The 16,357-nt window shown below is 32.9% G+C and overlaps 2 protein-coding genes across 4 annotated transcripts; both read right to left on the reverse strand.

The window, feature by feature from the left end:
- Window positions 1–1,021: 1,021 nt before the first annotated feature.
- On the reverse strand, window positions 1,022–9,415 carry LOC110823660 (putative RNA-dependent RNA polymerase 1). Of its 3 annotated transcripts, none has more exons than XM_088214042.1 (5): window positions 9,251–9,415; window positions 7,036–7,565; window positions 3,943–5,825; window positions 2,993–3,143; window positions 1,022–2,167 (listed from the first exon to the last, which is right to left on the reverse strand). In XM_088214042.1, exons 2-5 carry the CDS (start codon window positions 7,546–7,548, stop codon window positions 1,352–1,354), a joined length of 3,363 nt encoding a protein of 1,120 aa, XP_088070168.1. In that variant the 5' UTR covers window positions 7,549–7,565; window positions 9,251–9,415; the 3' UTR covers window positions 1,022–1,351. The 3 variants fall into 3 exon arrangements, with proteins under 3 accessions (XP_088070168.1, XP_088070167.1, XP_088070166.1); XM_088214041.1 differs by having other exon boundaries at window positions 7,036–7,574; XM_088214040.1 differs by lacking the exon at window positions 9,251–9,415 and having other exon boundaries at window positions 7,036–9,244.
- A 2,978-nt stretch (window positions 9,416–12,393) lies between these two features.
- On the reverse strand, window positions 12,394–15,895 carry LOC110823631 (semialdehyde dehydrogenase family protein). The gene is made up of 7 exons (XM_022054068.2): window positions 15,151–15,895; window positions 14,787–14,873; window positions 14,630–14,674; window positions 14,448–14,543; window positions 14,044–14,145; window positions 12,924–13,078; window positions 12,394–12,833 (listed from the first exon to the last, which is right to left on the reverse strand). Exons 1-7 carry the CDS (start codon window positions 15,715–15,717, stop codon window positions 12,752–12,754), a joined length of 1,134 nt encoding a protein of 377 aa, XP_021909760.1. The 5' UTR covers window positions 15,718–15,895; the 3' UTR covers window positions 12,394–12,751.
- Between the last annotated feature and the right edge of the window lie 462 nt (window positions 15,896–16,357).

Below are 16,357 nucleotides of genomic sequence, written 5' to 3' on the forward strand. Positions count from 1 at the left end.
CCAATTATTTGTCATCTGCTCCACTCCAAATCAGGGAAGACAATGGAGTAAATTTATGGCACTCAAAACTCTACCCCTACTTGTTAAGTCTTTTGAAACTTTTTTGAACCAGTGTCAATTTTGCAAGTCATTTTATTTGCACACAGTTCAATTATTTTGTGAATTTTGGTAGGCCAATCACAGCTGCTTCACCTTCCAACTACTTTCCATGTCAATCCAAACCTGACTTACTCCAAACCCACTATTTAGTTTGAAAAAAATGGGTTTAAAGTTGACATTGTGATTCCTATTCCAAATGGGATTAAAAGTGAGACTTAAAAAAGTAAAGGTTTGAAAAAAAAAGAATTAACTTATTTACCTGGGTAGTTGATTGGGTGAGTATAGATTTTATTGTGTGATTGTAAGCTGATGTTGTCTTTTCTTTTTTTATTTGCATACACAAATATTTTTGTGTTAATATAATACAATAAATACAAGCTTATAAGAAATTTTTATGTATAAATTATTTTTTATTAAATTTAATATATTTATATAAAAATAATAAAAAATGATACATGCATTGAGAAATTTTTTAAAAAAAATTATTAATTTTTTAATTCATTTATTCTCTTTATCTAACTATTATACATAAAAATTTTATAATTTTAATTAATGAAAAATATTTTAAAATGAGAATTTATATTATTTTTATATTTAAAATAATTGAATATATTGATAATTATTTTTATTATTATAATTTAATATTCATAAAATACAATAATTTTATAATTTATTTTAAAATTATTCACTTCATCAAAATATCTTTTCATTTATAATGGTTATCTATTATTTTAAATATTTTTTAAATTAACTTCAATAATAAATAGATAAAAAAAATAATAAAATATTAATTTAATGAGTCATCTACTTAATTATTAAAATTAACAGTGCATTTTTTAAATTTTCAATTCAATAATAAAAAAAATATATATAAAAATTATTTGAGTTAATATATGAAATAGCAGAAAAAATCCTGACAAAGTGTTAACAAACAAATGCATGCTTATGTCCGGGTGACTTACATCACAAAATGCGGGAGAGTAGTATAGTTTGTTTCCGTGAAAGAAACTACAATTGAATTACTCAAGCAAAAAAGAAAACAAACTAGAAGTACAATGACCACCTGATTTTTTTACTGAAAATAACTTTTGTAGTTGTAAAATTGACTGTAAAACTAAGCATACGCACATAGCAAAATATATGCTCATTTATACATATACACGCTGCATCTACATAAGCATATATGCACACAATTTGTCATTCTAAGCTAATGATGGTTCTTCTATAGGCATACGGAAACTTAAGGGGCAAACTAGTTCACATTCAGTTCATGAAGGACATGACTCTCCGGGGAAGACATGGGTGAAGATCTTCTGATACTTACTTTGTCCCTTTTGATTTGGAGAAGCTGATCATAAACACACCATGCAAAACTAAGAAAATGGCCACGAGCGTTATAATATTTAGGATGGTAGGTTACATGGTACCAAGCTGATGCTTTTGCAAATATATTATCTGCACCAGAGTCTAAGTCACTCCTTTTTTCATTGAACCAGGAGCGTGCTTCTTTCCTCAATGCATTAACAGCCAAAACAATCTGCTCCACATCCCTTCTGTGGAAAGACTTGGACATCTCTATGATACACCCACTTATTATTTCAGCCTCGCTTTTGATCCCGTAGTAATGCATCAGGCTGGCCAATTTGTCATTATAATCTCTTCTGTAACACAAAGCGTCATTTACGTAGTCCTCAAAACCATCTACTTCCATATCAGGGTCATAATACTTCTTTGCCATTTCCTTGGTGAAAGATCTTATAGGGTTTTCCTGAGATGCAATCCTTTTCACCTCACGGTAAAGCTTTCCAATCACACGCTTGGATTTGTAGGTGGGTTTATCACATTTCTCCATGAAATCCGGGTATTGTTTGATGCGTAGATTAGGAGGTATTTTTGCTGGAACACCTGTTTTTGGGAAATCTACAGCAATAGAAGATAGCTCTGCAAGCTTTATGCATGATTCACTCTTTGCCATCATAGGTTCTCTATCAGCATGGACAGTGTGAGCACTAGAAATGATGCCCAAACTATCATTCACTACATAGTTGGCAAAAAACTCCTCAACTTGCTGTGAATAAAGAAGCCAATTGCAAAGTGAGAACATTTAGGATAGCAAAAAGCACCAATCCAGTCATAAATAGTTTAAAATAATTTGTAAATAATGATAAATAAACATGAGTATTTATAATCAGTAGATAAACAAGAGAAAACTTTAATTCAATGATATACATATAGACTTATGTTAATGTAAATAACTGATACAGAACATCGAATTAGAACTTCCAAGAATGTATAAGTAGTTTAACTTTATTAGAAAATGACAATGCAACTTGAATCAACACTTCGATGATCCAATATTATCTCCATCTAGAAATCTCACTAGATGACAAGATGAGAATCTAAGAAACTTGTGAAAGTTCATTCTTCTTTTATCTCAGACTTGTTGATATAAATAAAGGTCAGAGTGGCTACTTCAACATGTACTCCTGCATTACAACTTATGCAGACAATTTCAGCTCTCTTCATGAAATCTAATATATTTGCAACACAATTATGGCGGTCTTGGTGGAGAAGGTTGTCTTAAGTCTTATTAGAGAGAGAATAGAGCAAAATACATCAAGGGGGAAGAAAAAAGAAAGAATAAAATAAAACACAGAACTCAATGCAAGAACATCTATGTGTCTCACTCAGAAAGATTCAAAGGTCATCCGTTTTGCTATGAGCATTAGACATTAAATACTGAGATGCCAAAAAGAACATATAATTTAGGTTATAGCCCTGATGCTCACAAATTTAAAAGAAAAAAAACAGTGGGGAAATATGGAAAGAAGAAACTTATTCATAGATTTGATCTAGATTAATTTAGATATGAAATTATTTGATAGAGTTATACCTCAATGGTGACATCATGATCCAAAATCATAGTTGGTGCTGGTGTATAATCCATAGGTGGAAATTGCTGAGGAGGAATGATATCAGGGTCCCAGCAAACAGAATACATATCGCCATCCAGATCACTCCCAGAACATTCATTAGGATGAGGTCTAAAAAGTTTACTAATTAATGTCAACAAATATACTCGTAAAAAGATAGTCCTACACAGTTATACAGGTTAGCCATGGGAACAGAAAAACTTCAAAAAAAAAAAAAAAGAACTAGGATGGAACTTTTTTTCCTTGACATCCAACCACAATTTCACAAGCGTCAGAGAATATCTGGGAGGAAAAGTTCAACCACCATGTATGATACAGTTGAAAAGTTAGCTCACACTATCATATGAAATACCTACATGTGACTATGGAAAATTAGTATTGTATTCTTTGTTATTTTAGTTTTTGCAAATTTCATGGCCTTATTAACTATTTTTAAGCCTTTGTAAGCAAAAACTGAAAAGTTGAAATTTAAAAAAAAGAATCATCTGAATGCATAAATTTTCTTCACCAGTTAAAGGGAAAAAAGTGTAGTTGAAGGATGTTATCATGATAAAACCGATGAACATTTCACTTACTAGATTGACAAAAAGAATATCTTGAATTCTAGTGAAAGCTAAGGTAGAAATAAGAGAATTGAAGATGTAACTAGAGGAGACCAACATTGTATCATCTAGCATCAGTCATGCATGCAAAGGAAAATTTTAGTATAGACATACTTGCATGTGTTCTTTTGGAGTCAAAAATCACATCATTGTAAATAGATCAGTTTCTATCACCACCTAAGAAATGTATCCTGTATCATTGGGCACCATACTAAAATAAATAAGCTCCTTCATGACCTAAGAAATATGTGCCATATATGATCATACAAGAAACAAGAAAATATGAAGTAGCAAATACAATGGCTGACCTCTTTCCTTTCTGTGGAAAAACAACACAATCCACCATGTGGTGCAAAGCTGGCACATCTACAGCCCTTAAAACTCGCATATCTCCAGGATGTAGACAAGGATTTTTGGCAATCACCACATTGCCCTGAACGACATGTAAGCCATTGCCACTGGATATTTGCAAGGAATCAGCAGAGACCTCCCATCTGTTGGCACCAGAATATTGCACAAATACCTGACCATATTCCAATTTCCCAGTTTCATCCAGGCATCCCATCATAGATCTTCCATCTCGAATGAATATCCTTGTTTTAGTTCGTAAATCGTGCAGCTTTGCTGCACAAAAGCTTCGTAACATCATCGAAAGAAATGGTTCTGAATCTGGCTTGTAACCACAGTTAAGCATTTCTCTAAGGAAGTGCATGTTCTCCCCTGGGGACATCAACTCGAGTGCGTCCTGTGCCCTCAATGAATCTGTTAACATAGCATCCAGCTGAGCTAGAGCCTCTTTCTGCTTCTTTCTAAAACAATCATCTTTAACCCCAAGGCTGGACATAAGGGTGATCAACTGACGATTAAGAAAGTAAGGTTGATACTTACTCCATGCCAAAACATCCAAGTTAGTACTATCAGACTTGAATTTGTCCATACTCTTTCTGAAGGATAATTTTACGGACGATTCAGGATCAATTGCCACAACACCTTTGTATCCACCATAACGGATCTGAAAGGCTGAAGGCGTATAACCATTACAACCACATTTTTTAGCAACTACTTCAGCCAACTGCTGAGATATCTTTCCAATTCCATCAGAGAAAACATATTTAATCCCATCTCTTGTAGCTTCTACATCAGAAATCACTTCAATTTCCTCCCTACTAACATGTAAAGTTTCTCTTGATGAGCTGAAAGATTGACCAAGTCTGGCAGCATATTTTGCTACATTTCGTATCTGACGAAAATCACCTATCCGTTCTCTGATATCTGCTGCAGTAAGTCCCGGTCTTGAAGCAAACATCCATACAGAATTTTCTCTTACTTGACTTGAAGAGAAGGCAAGAAACTTGAATTTCTTGTCACCAATAATAATGCCATTTCTGAGAATTGACAGTATCCTTTGATAAATTCTAGTTCTTCTTTCCTCATCCACAGGAAGTATTTCTTTATCTGCAGATGATAAGCGTGGACACAAATCTGCGGAATACATCTTTCCCAGCTCCTCATCAACAAAAGAAACACGAAGGAAATTATTGATATCATCAGGATAATTGCGCAACACCCGATTGGACAGGTTCAGCTCTGGGCCACAGAAATATACTTTACATGGGGTTACTTGAACTCTCCGAATGTAAACCAATCCCTCATCTAAGGCAACAGATGGAAAAATAGTCAGTCGGCTTGACCTCTGATATTCCTGATATTGCTTACTAAGCCACCTTAAAGGTTCATAGCAACATTCTTTCAAGTTATATAGTTTCTCAAGAGCATGTTCAATGTATGCAATGTTTACTCTCTGTGGATCAACCAAATTAAAGAAACCAGAACTTAGAGCTGGTCCTGGAAGACAACCGTGCTGAACCAAGGAGTTAACCTTAAATAAGATTTCATATGGCAAGTTTACGCCTTGGGGTGGGCTCACTACAGAGACGAGATTTTGATTACAAGAGAAACTAGAACCTGTCTCCAGAATCCACTTTCCTATCCTTTCTTTATAATAGCCAAAGGCTTTCTGAAAATCTGAAAGTTGTCTCCAACATCGAAGCTCCAAGCATATAGCAGAAGATTGCCCAATGCAACAGGATGGAGTAAAATCAACTTGCCTCACCCATTGGTCATCAGTAGCCTCTTTGAAGTAGCTGAGAGCAGGTACATCTTTCTCATAAATTCGTGGAGCACCGAGTAACTAGCAAGAGAAAGATAAACACTAAGGAAGAATATCCACAATCTCCCCTATTCAACAGAAGCTAAAAGCAACTTTTAACATTTTCAAATGGAAAGCAGATTCCGCTTGAACCTTTTAATGGATTCCTTAGAAGGAATAAAGAATTATTATTTTTTTAATTGAACCAGTTTGCTCATATGATTTATTTTAGTTTTATTTTTCCTTAATAAAATCATTGGGAAACCCTGCTTATTCTGAATGATGGTGTGAGATAATTCACCAGCTCCTCTTTTTATTAACAAAATTAATGTCTTCTGCTACAATTATATGATTTCCTGCACTGTGTTCTACAATATGCATGTTAGTGTCAAGTTTAAATGTAAACAAACTATTAAGACTTCATTACTATGATCCACTTAACGTTTTTGAGATAAAAGTTTTAAACTTTAATTTACAATAAAGGTAAATTTTAAATTAAAAGTATTTATGGATATAATTTACTTAAAAACTTAATTAAGAGAGAAAAAAAAGATATGTTTAAGAGAATTATTTTTAATATAATAAATAATTAAGTACTATTTTCTTTATTTCAGTAAGCACAAACATTTAGGGTTTGCAAATTATATCAAGTAATTTTCTCTCTTCTAACATTTCTAGCCATATATGTACATAGAGAAGTCAAGTAACATCCCGCAATAACCACAAAATTAAAGGGGAATGAATAAATTTTTGAAGGAAAAATCTTAAAGTAGATATTGAGTTTAATTTTCAATTGAAGCTTGTGTAATTGACCTAAATATTTCCTATAGATACTTGGAATTTTAGTCATGATGGAGTTCTTCCAGTAAAAAATTTTGGACTCCGTAAGTAAGTTCATCTTAATTGGATCATGCAAGAAATTTCGCAACTATCTTCATTCTTTAGGTTAAAAAACATATAACAAACTATGGACTGGAGTGGACTGCCAATCTTAATTAAAACAAAATGTATAATAAATTATAAGAGGTAACCAGTTCAATATTTAAAAAAAAAAAGGTTATGTATTCATTCTAAGGAATAGATTAGTTCTCCCAGTAAAAAGTTTTGGACTCCGTAAGTAAGGTCACACTTAATTGGTTAATGCAAGAAATAATTTTGCAACTACCTTCATTCTTTAGGCTAAAAAGATGAAAACTTTTAACATAAGAACTTGGGGACGAAATGACAAACCTATAAATTCAGCATGGTGTACCTGAATGATGAAAAAATTTTTTGTTTGACCACGTGGCCGATGTAGCTCAATCTTCCAAATGTTATCAAAGGAGAGCACAAGCTTGAAATCCGTAGAAAGATAAGACAGAAAAAAGTACATCTTTCTCAAACCAAATCTTACTAGAACATTTGCTTTCTTCCAGAGAACAGAAAACCTTTCCTCTGAAATCTGACATCCAAAGTTCACTGTGACATTATCTATGCTATGCCGAAAAATCCTTGGCTCTGGTGCAATATTGTAGTCCATAAATGAAGTCTTCAAACAAGAATTTTCAAACCACAGGGAACGTTTATTAGCCAAGAAATCAATATAGCAAGCGCTTTCTGCGGATATGAATTGAACTTTGGCACGTGCTCTTAACATTTCATTTTTCGGTGGCACAACCTCTAAAGCATAAATAGTTCCTTTCCCTGTATGTCTCTCCAGAAATGTCTTTAGAGATTCAGGAGATACAACGGAGGCAAATCCGTACAAATTAATTGTCTCACCCATTCTGTAATGATTTTTAACTGCAGTTTCTATATACAAGATATTTAGTAAGTACGACATATAAAGATTCCAAAGAGGATTGGAACTTGAAACTAAAAAATTCCTTAAGTTGAAGTTAATAGCATACTGTCTAACATGCCAAAGCAGCACAGACACACACTAGGAGAAAAAACAAAAAAAAAAAAAAAACACCATGCTATACCAGATACAGGATTTTTTTTCATGTAATGATCCAATGAGTCACAAACAACCATAAGATCTTATATACAATTTCCTTGCTTCATAATAAGCAAGATTTTGTGCAGCAGGGATCTTTGCAACAGACTGGCTCTGGAATGCCATTTGAAAAGATGTGCCCCTTGCAGGCAGACTACTTTGATTATCAACAAAGCAATCATCATTTTGTCTGATCTCAGGATAAGATGTACTAAAATTTTATTCATCATTTTCACCAATGCACAATCTCCCAAAATTGACTTGACACATAAAATGACGAGGTAGTAACACTAACAAGAAAAAGTTAATTAAGCAGGGAGATTAACAAAAGTTCCTATAAACTTGAACTCCATCTGTTTGCGGCTAAAAAGTTCTTGCCGATAATTTATCATTTTTTTTAATGCAACAGAGAGCAAACCCACATCTCTACCCATCGTTTGATGCATTACTCTAAAATTTTATGTAAAAAACATTCATTTCAACATAATGAAATCATCTACTTATAAGGAAACCTGTCAACAATGTTAAGCAGAAGTGGATGAGATATTTATGTACTTCTAATTCGAATGGAGTTTTGTTGTTGGCTTGTAATTTTTATCTATTCACTCAAACATTTCTAAGATAAACTGACATTTTTTTAGTTTTAGTAGGAATGAGGACTAACATATTATTTTTGTGGAATTTTTTCCAGACCTAAATAATGCATCAAAATTTTCAATGGAGAAGTCCGAATGCCAATGAGGTTGCCTAGGCTATTAGTAGAGCAGATTACCAAACATGTCTTGTCCATGATGTTAGAATGTAAAAAATCAAAGGTATAAAATAATTTATTTCATTTAAAATGTACATATTTGTCAAGAATTTAACAGTGAAGCAGAAGACTCTTAGTTCCACTGTTAAATATAACTGAAGCTTACCCTGAAAGGATTATCGGTTAAAAGAAAACTTATCTAGCCCCAATCTTATCAATCTCTAGTAAATAACTCTCAAGATTAAAAGAAAATTGAATGTCAAGGGCTTTTGTTGGGAAGTGTTCTTCTTTTTGGCATGATTAGAAAATGAAAACGAAGTAAAGCTTTTTACTCGAATTTCAGAAAATCCAAAAAACTAGCACCAAAACTATATAACTTACATTACTGATCATAAGAAAGTAGACTTGAAAAGAATCCAGTTAAGACCATCATAAATTATTCTCAAAGATCAAGAACATTAAAGCCGCTCCAACCTTCTCATAACTCACATTAGAAAGAGAAAAAAGAGCCATCAACATCTTCTGCCACACAAGAAGCTGAATCGACCACAAAACTTGGCTAGTTCACTTATACAAGGAAGAATAGCTTATAAAAAGAGTTGAGATCAAGGTTATCTCCTACAACAGTGGTTATCATGCCAATAATTTAACTCGAGCTTAAAAATTGATCATATCTAAAATAACAAAATATGAAGAGAAATAAGCGAAATGCAATTGAATATAGAAAATGAAACTAACCAGAGAATGCAGAGAAAGATGACAGCTACTATGAAAATTCAAAAGAGACCTTATGCCCTATGATCAAGGGAGCACACATACAATATATATATACACATACATACAGAGAGAGAGAGAGAGAGAGAGAGAGAGAGAGAGAGTGCGTGTTTCTCTTATTCAAATTGAAAAGAGAGAGGAAAAGGCTGGTGCTTGTCCAGAGAAGAATTCCTCGTACGTGATAGGTTGAGGGGTAATGATCCTATCCATCGCAGGAGCATCTTTAGAAACAGCCACGTCGGTGATGTTGCACGTTTCGTGCTGTGGTTGGTCTTGCATAAAAAAGTCAAAGAGTCAGAGCAAAAGGGTTTGTCGCGGTTCTCCGGTCGTTTCCTTCGTTAGTCTCCGGCCGTTGACGACCAATGATCTGATACGGTGATCCTCACCGAAATATTAACGGAAGAAAATCAAACATTCAACATTATTGGTTGTTTCCTGAAATTCTGGAAGGTTCCATCCGACGTGGCGACACGTTATTGGAAGTTTCATTAAGTATCCGGGGGAAAATAAATAAAATATTTTTTATATGTTTTTCTGAGTTAATTTTTTTAAAATTAAATTTCAAAATGTCATTAAATTATATGATGAAGTTACTTATAATTTCCTAATTAAATTGAGTCACATGTAATTTATATTTATAGTTTTTTTTTTTTAAAAAAAAAAAAAAAGAGAGAGAGGGAGAGAATCCACTATACATGTCAGAAAAAAATTCAGAAATAAAGAGAATTATTTTAGAAATTAATTCATTAATTAAAGTATAATATTTTAAATAAAATAAATATTTTATTAGGTAAATAATTATAATAAAAATAAAAGTAGACTTGAGGTTGACCAATTTTGTAAATGAAGGAAAATTAAGAACTTGGCGGGGAAGGAGTTTGATGTGACCCAATCACTCTTCGCATCTCTTCTGTCAAATCCTTTAAGGTTACCCTTGGCTGGGAAGAAAGGTATCATCTACACATCCAATTTACTGTTACCGTTTAGTTTATACGTTTCCCCTCAATTTTATTTTTTTAAATTTAATTTTATATTTATTTCATAAACATTTAATTCTCAAAATTTTATATCTATTTTCAAAACTATTCTCTCTCCTAACATAAAATCATTAAAAATACATTTAAATTTTAAACTAATTAATAACCAATTTAAAAATAAAAAAAAAATTGAACATTTTTTTTAAAAAAAATTGTTTCTTTAATTATTTTTAAACCGTTTTTTTATATATAAAAAAAATAATAATCTCATATAATTATATTAATTTTATTATTATTATTATTAGTAGAAACATTCAACATTATTGGTTGTTTCCTGAAATTCTGGAAGGTTCCATCCGACGTGGCGACACGTTATTGGAAGTTTCATTAAGTATCCGGGGGAAAATAAATAAAATATTTTTTATATGTTTTTCTGAGTTAATTTTTTTAAAATTAAATTTCAAAATGTCATTAAATTATATGATGAAGTTACTTATAATTTCCTAATTAAATTGAGTCACATGTAATTTATATTTATAGTTTTTTTTTTTTAAAAAAAAAAAAAAAGAGAGAGAGGGAGAGAATCCACTATACATGTCAGAAAAAAATTCAGAAATAAAGAGAATTATTTTAGAAATTAATTCATTAATTAAAGTATAATATTTTAAATAAAATAAATATTTTATTAGGTAAATAATTATAATAAAAATAAAAGTAGACTTGAGGTTGACCAATTTTGTAAATGAAGGAAAATTAAGAACTTGGCGGGGAAGGAGTTTGATGTGACCCAATCACTCTTCGCATCTCTTCTGTCAAATCCTTTAAGGTTACCCTTGGCTGGGAAGAAAGGTATCATCTACACATCCAATTTACTGTTACCGTTTAGTTTATACGTTTCCCCTCAATTTTATTTTTTTAAATTTAATTTTATATTTATTTCATAAACATTTAATTCTCAAAATTTTATATCTATTTTCAAAACTATTCTCTCTCCTAACATAAAATCATTAAAAATACATTTAAATTTTAAACTAATTAATAACCAATTTAAAAATAAAAAAAAAATTGAACATTTTTTTTAAAAAAAATTGTTTCTTTAATTATTTTTAAACCGTTTTTTTATATATAAAAAAAATAATAATCTCATATAATTATATTAATTTTATTATTATTATTATTAGTAGAAACTGAACTCTTCAAATAAACATCAAATTTTGAAATTTAATTTGTTCTGAGGCCTTTAAACATTTTTTTTTTTCCTCAAATTTAAGAGTGGTGACTTTTCTCATAATGATTTTAAAAAGTAGTAACTATTAATATGTTATGAAAAAGAAACAACTTTAATGGCCAAACAGTAGCTTCGTCAAATCTTCCTTCCCTACCTGTAAAATGTTTCTTATTTTACTTCAATCTAATCTAATCTTCCTTCCCTGTACCTATAAATGTCTCTCACCCTCGTTCTGTTGTCATCGAATCTTTCATTACATAACCATGGATTACAATAAAAAGTTATGGATATATTATAGTAGCATAAATATTATATCATTACACCCATTTTGCAATAATGTCAATTATACTGCAGTGTATCTCAAACCATGTTCTAACATTTCAACAACCTTTTAAATTTTAGGTTAAAGTTTCGATGAGAAATCTCCACTTAAAAAAGAGACTAATTTGCAAATATTTTCACATTAAATAAATCAGGTGAAATATTTGTCAAAATCTCCCAGGCATGTCTTATTTATACTCAAATTCTAACATCGTAATCTAAAAAGCAAACAATTTTGTATTTCAAGCTATAGATCGATCCCAGAGTAGTATGTACTGATCTCGTGAAAGACAAATTAAAATCTATAAACACCAAACTAGTGTTTGGGATCTTATGGAATTGCTTGGAGATTCTAAACAAGTTATATGTCAATAGATCTTTAAGACCAAAAATTTTTAAGGATTTAGAATTTTTGGGCTTCTAACTTCCCTAGGGCTCAGTTCAAAAAAACAAATAACAACTCTGAATTCGGAGATTCCTGTGTCATATTTTCATTGCGAAACAGTAATGCTATTGCAAAGGAAATATGCAAAATCAACGGCAAAGCCAAACCGGAGATAAAACGAGTAAGAAAAAAGAAATTAAAAGAATTATCAAACCTTCTAAATTAATTTGACTTCCAGGGCATATGCGCGTAGACTGTATCCCAAAACTATCAGATACCATCATCCTTGTAAGTTACATTACAATACTATTTCAACAAAATCCCTTCTTAAACAAAGGTATAAATCTCATAAGTAAACTACCCAAATAGATACCAATACAGCTATAACTCTTTAGGAAGCAAAAATGAAGAGACTGCAAGAATTGAACAAATCTTAGCAGAAGCACGATCATCTGCAGATGATACACTACTACAAGCGACTTAAAATCAGCCCACCTGACCGTATCAACTAACCCGTGCAAAGATAAAACCTCATCACTAAAGCCAAATGTGGATTAGACCAGCATCTCAGCAATCTGAACAGCATTGAGTGCAGCTCCTTTGCGTATCTGGTCACCACAGACAAAGATATCCAACCTGTTTTGAAGAACTCCAGTAATGTTATTACGATATGAAAACGACGAGCAATTATCGAAAGAAACACAGACCAGCTATGCAAAGTTTTACCCATAATTTCCATCCTGAGAAACATCACGACGAATCCTCCCAACTGCAACGTCATCTTTGTTTGATACCTCCAATGGTGTAGGGAACCGATTAGAGGACCGATTATCAATAACCACCACTCCAGGAGCATTCTTTAGAATATCCCTTGCTGTGTCCTAAAGAATAAAAATAACATCAAAAATTTACTTGATAAAGCTGATAATAGAAAACATTTTTTTACATGCAACAGTTGGTACAGCAGAAACAAAATCAAATCTAGGCCATAAGGCCATATTCAATCATGCACCAAAAGGCAAGATTTCCGTTTGACTACAAAACAAAGAGAGCTCAAAGGGTGCAAGTATACATAAATTACATTATTGGACAGCATTAATATTAAAATTCTAAAACCTCTCTGGTTCCAAATTTTTCAGAATAAGTCAAAGGATGAAAATGCCAACAGAAGGTAAGCTAAGGATGGAATCAGCTTGTCTCAAATTAATTATTTTATTCTTGCTTGAACATTTTTGTCTGATTTAATGGAAAAACTAACTCATAACAAAACTCAGAACCAGAAAACCTCAAGTCTCAATTTGGGAAGAACAAAAAAGTCCTGCAGTTCCTCCCTTGCACATGCAATCTAGAAAAGGAAGAATAAAATAATAGATTTTCTACAACTGGCAATTTAATCATACTTTATTCGATCTAGTAAAAAGGATGAACAAGCTTTTCAACAAACACAAGTTCACCAATGAAGGACAAAAGAGAAGAAATGGAAAGTGCAAAGGCTCATAAATTGATGAAGGGATGAGGAAGAAAACACCTTTTTACCAAGCAAATCTATCCAAAAACTACGTAGAAGCTTTCGCTAGTTATTGACTATTTAGGTTTGATTTTAATGACGGTAAATATAGTCTCAAAACAAATACAAGAAGTTAACCCCAAAGATATATACCCAAACCTCATTCCTTAATGCAAATATAGAGATGCAATATTGTTCATTGGAAACAATGAAGATCTGAAAGACAAACTTCATAAAAAAAAAGAATGATCTGAACGACAAACTAACCTAGAAAAAACAGAAAGAGGCTGAATGAAGATTGACCTGAAACTAACAGTAAATCACAATGTCTTTTATTACCTCATCAAGGGGCTTTTCAAACTGAAGATTCACACTCTCAGCATGTGCACGCATGACAGGAACTCGTATACATGTGGCAGTCACTTTAACCTCCATGTCATTCTGTAGGATTGTGAAGCACTTAGTATACACTAACAGATTTGTATTCCACCTAGCTTTACCAGAGTTACATTCTTAGTTCTAATTCATATTAGGATTTTGGATAATTAGAACAATATTATTGTTTTAAGTTACCATCACTGACCTTTTTTTCTTTAGATGAATGATCACTCTGCCTTGAAATATTTTTATGATAATAATTCAATTGAAAGATAGAAATAGAACTAATAATTGAGTTAGAAATGAAAAAAAAAAAGATGCATCAAAGCAAATCAAAATAAAAGCACCTTGAATTTGATACTTACCCATATTTTTCTAGTCTCCTTGACCAATTTCATTTCCTCTTCATTGTATCCATTCTCGAGTACAGGAGCATTGTGCGAAAACAAATTGAAAGCATACTGCAGAAAATGAAAATACAATGGCAATCTAAGAAAGTTGATGGGATACCATAAACGCCACAGTAATATATGCCAACTGAACTTACCTGTTGCTTAAATATGCTACAAGTTGGGGGTTTTCCTTCCAGGACCTTCAAACCAAAAGAGGAAACCGAGTCAATTTCAAGGACATAACAAAGCAATAGATTTATCAATCTTACGAACTGATCCATCTATGAATAAGACATAATGAAATGGAGAAACCTCACGAGTTTGCTGCACAAGTTCTTCCATTGCAGCAGCACCAGCGCCACTTGCAGCTTGATAAGTACTAACGACCATTCGTGTTACCTGTAATACGCCAAAACAGAGTTGGAGCTCAAAAAACATAACATCTAAGCATATCAGATGCAGTCCTCTACGGCTAGTATTGGAGGAATGAACAACGAAATTTCATTACATTTATGAATTAACTGAATAAGAAATCTACACGCAAGATAATTTTTGGTCTTTGAAATAAATCATGAAATCTTAAGAGAGCTATTTTTGAACTAATTTCTGGAATTTCTTTTGAAATTCATACTTAGTTATCTTAACCTATCATCTCCATATTTTTATATTTTGTTACCTTGGCGCGGCGGTGAAGAGGAGTGGCAGCCACCAAGCAAATGATGGTAGAGCAATTAGGATTCGCAATCAAGGCGCCCTTGCCGGTGCCAATTTTGATCCCCTCCATGGCCTCCGGGTTCACCTCCGGAATCACGAGCGGCACGCCATCGACCATCCGAAACGCGGAGCTGTTGTCCACAACGATGGCTCCTTTCTCGACAGCGATGGGACCAAACTGCTTACTGATGGAGCCGCCAGCGCTGAACAGGGCGATGTCGACACCATCAAAGCTTTCGGGGGTAAGCTCCTCCACTACAAATTCGGTGCCCTCAAATGCGATGCGCCTTCCAGCGGAGCGTTTGGAGGCCAGCATTTTGATGGAACGGTAGGGAAAGTCCCGGTCCGATAGCACGGAGAGAAATTCTTGGCCGACGGCACCGGTGACGCCAACTACCGCGACAGATGGGCCCGATTCCTGGAGGGACATGCGAACTCTGGTGGTTTGAAGTCTGGAAATGGGTTTGGCGACGGGGAGTCTGGAGAGAAAGTGTGTTTGCAGGTGGCGGTGGTGTGTGAGGGCGGCCATTGTCGGTTATTGGGTGAAGAGACTGGGGGCTGTGGAAGTGAAGAGAAGAAGAGGGAGTTCGTGTGGGGAGGAAAGGGGTTGTGGCGGTGGCGGTGGCGGCTGAGAGTTCCTAGTTTGAAGTCGATAGTTTTTTTGCTGTCGAGGGATATCGTGTGCGGCCGTGCGTGACAGGGATCACCTTTTAACTATTTTCATATTTCTTAAAACTTTTACAATAAATAAAAAAATAAAACAAAATACCAAAAATTACCCTTATTATTCCAAAAAAAAAAAAACTATTTAAATATTTATAGAAACATAAATATATAAACTTTAACTTGAATATACCATTGAATTAAAATTTTGAAGAAAAAAAAAGAATTAAATTTATAGTATAATTTTAATCTAAATTTTTATTAATTTTATTTCATATTCTCGTTTCTATTTTATATAATTAAGACAACTTTATATTTGTTTTAGTGGGAGAAAATTCTCCAATTTTCTATAAGACAAATATAAAAGGGGCAGTCTGACTCACCTTTATATTTCTAAAACCATGTGCTCTGTTCTGTTTATTCAGATACAGACACTTAAAAGAGTAAGTTATGCAAAAGAGCAACTGTTGTTTTTTCATTCATTTCCTATGAACAGAGTAAAAGGA

The sequence above is a fragment of the Carica papaya genome, chromosome 2 (genome assembly GCF_054855325.1).
Source record: "Carica papaya isolate Zhongbai chromosome 2, ASM5485532v1, whole genome shotgun sequence".
Taxonomy (NCBI): domain Eukaryota; kingdom Viridiplantae; phylum Streptophyta; class Magnoliopsida; order Brassicales; family Caricaceae; genus Carica; species Carica papaya.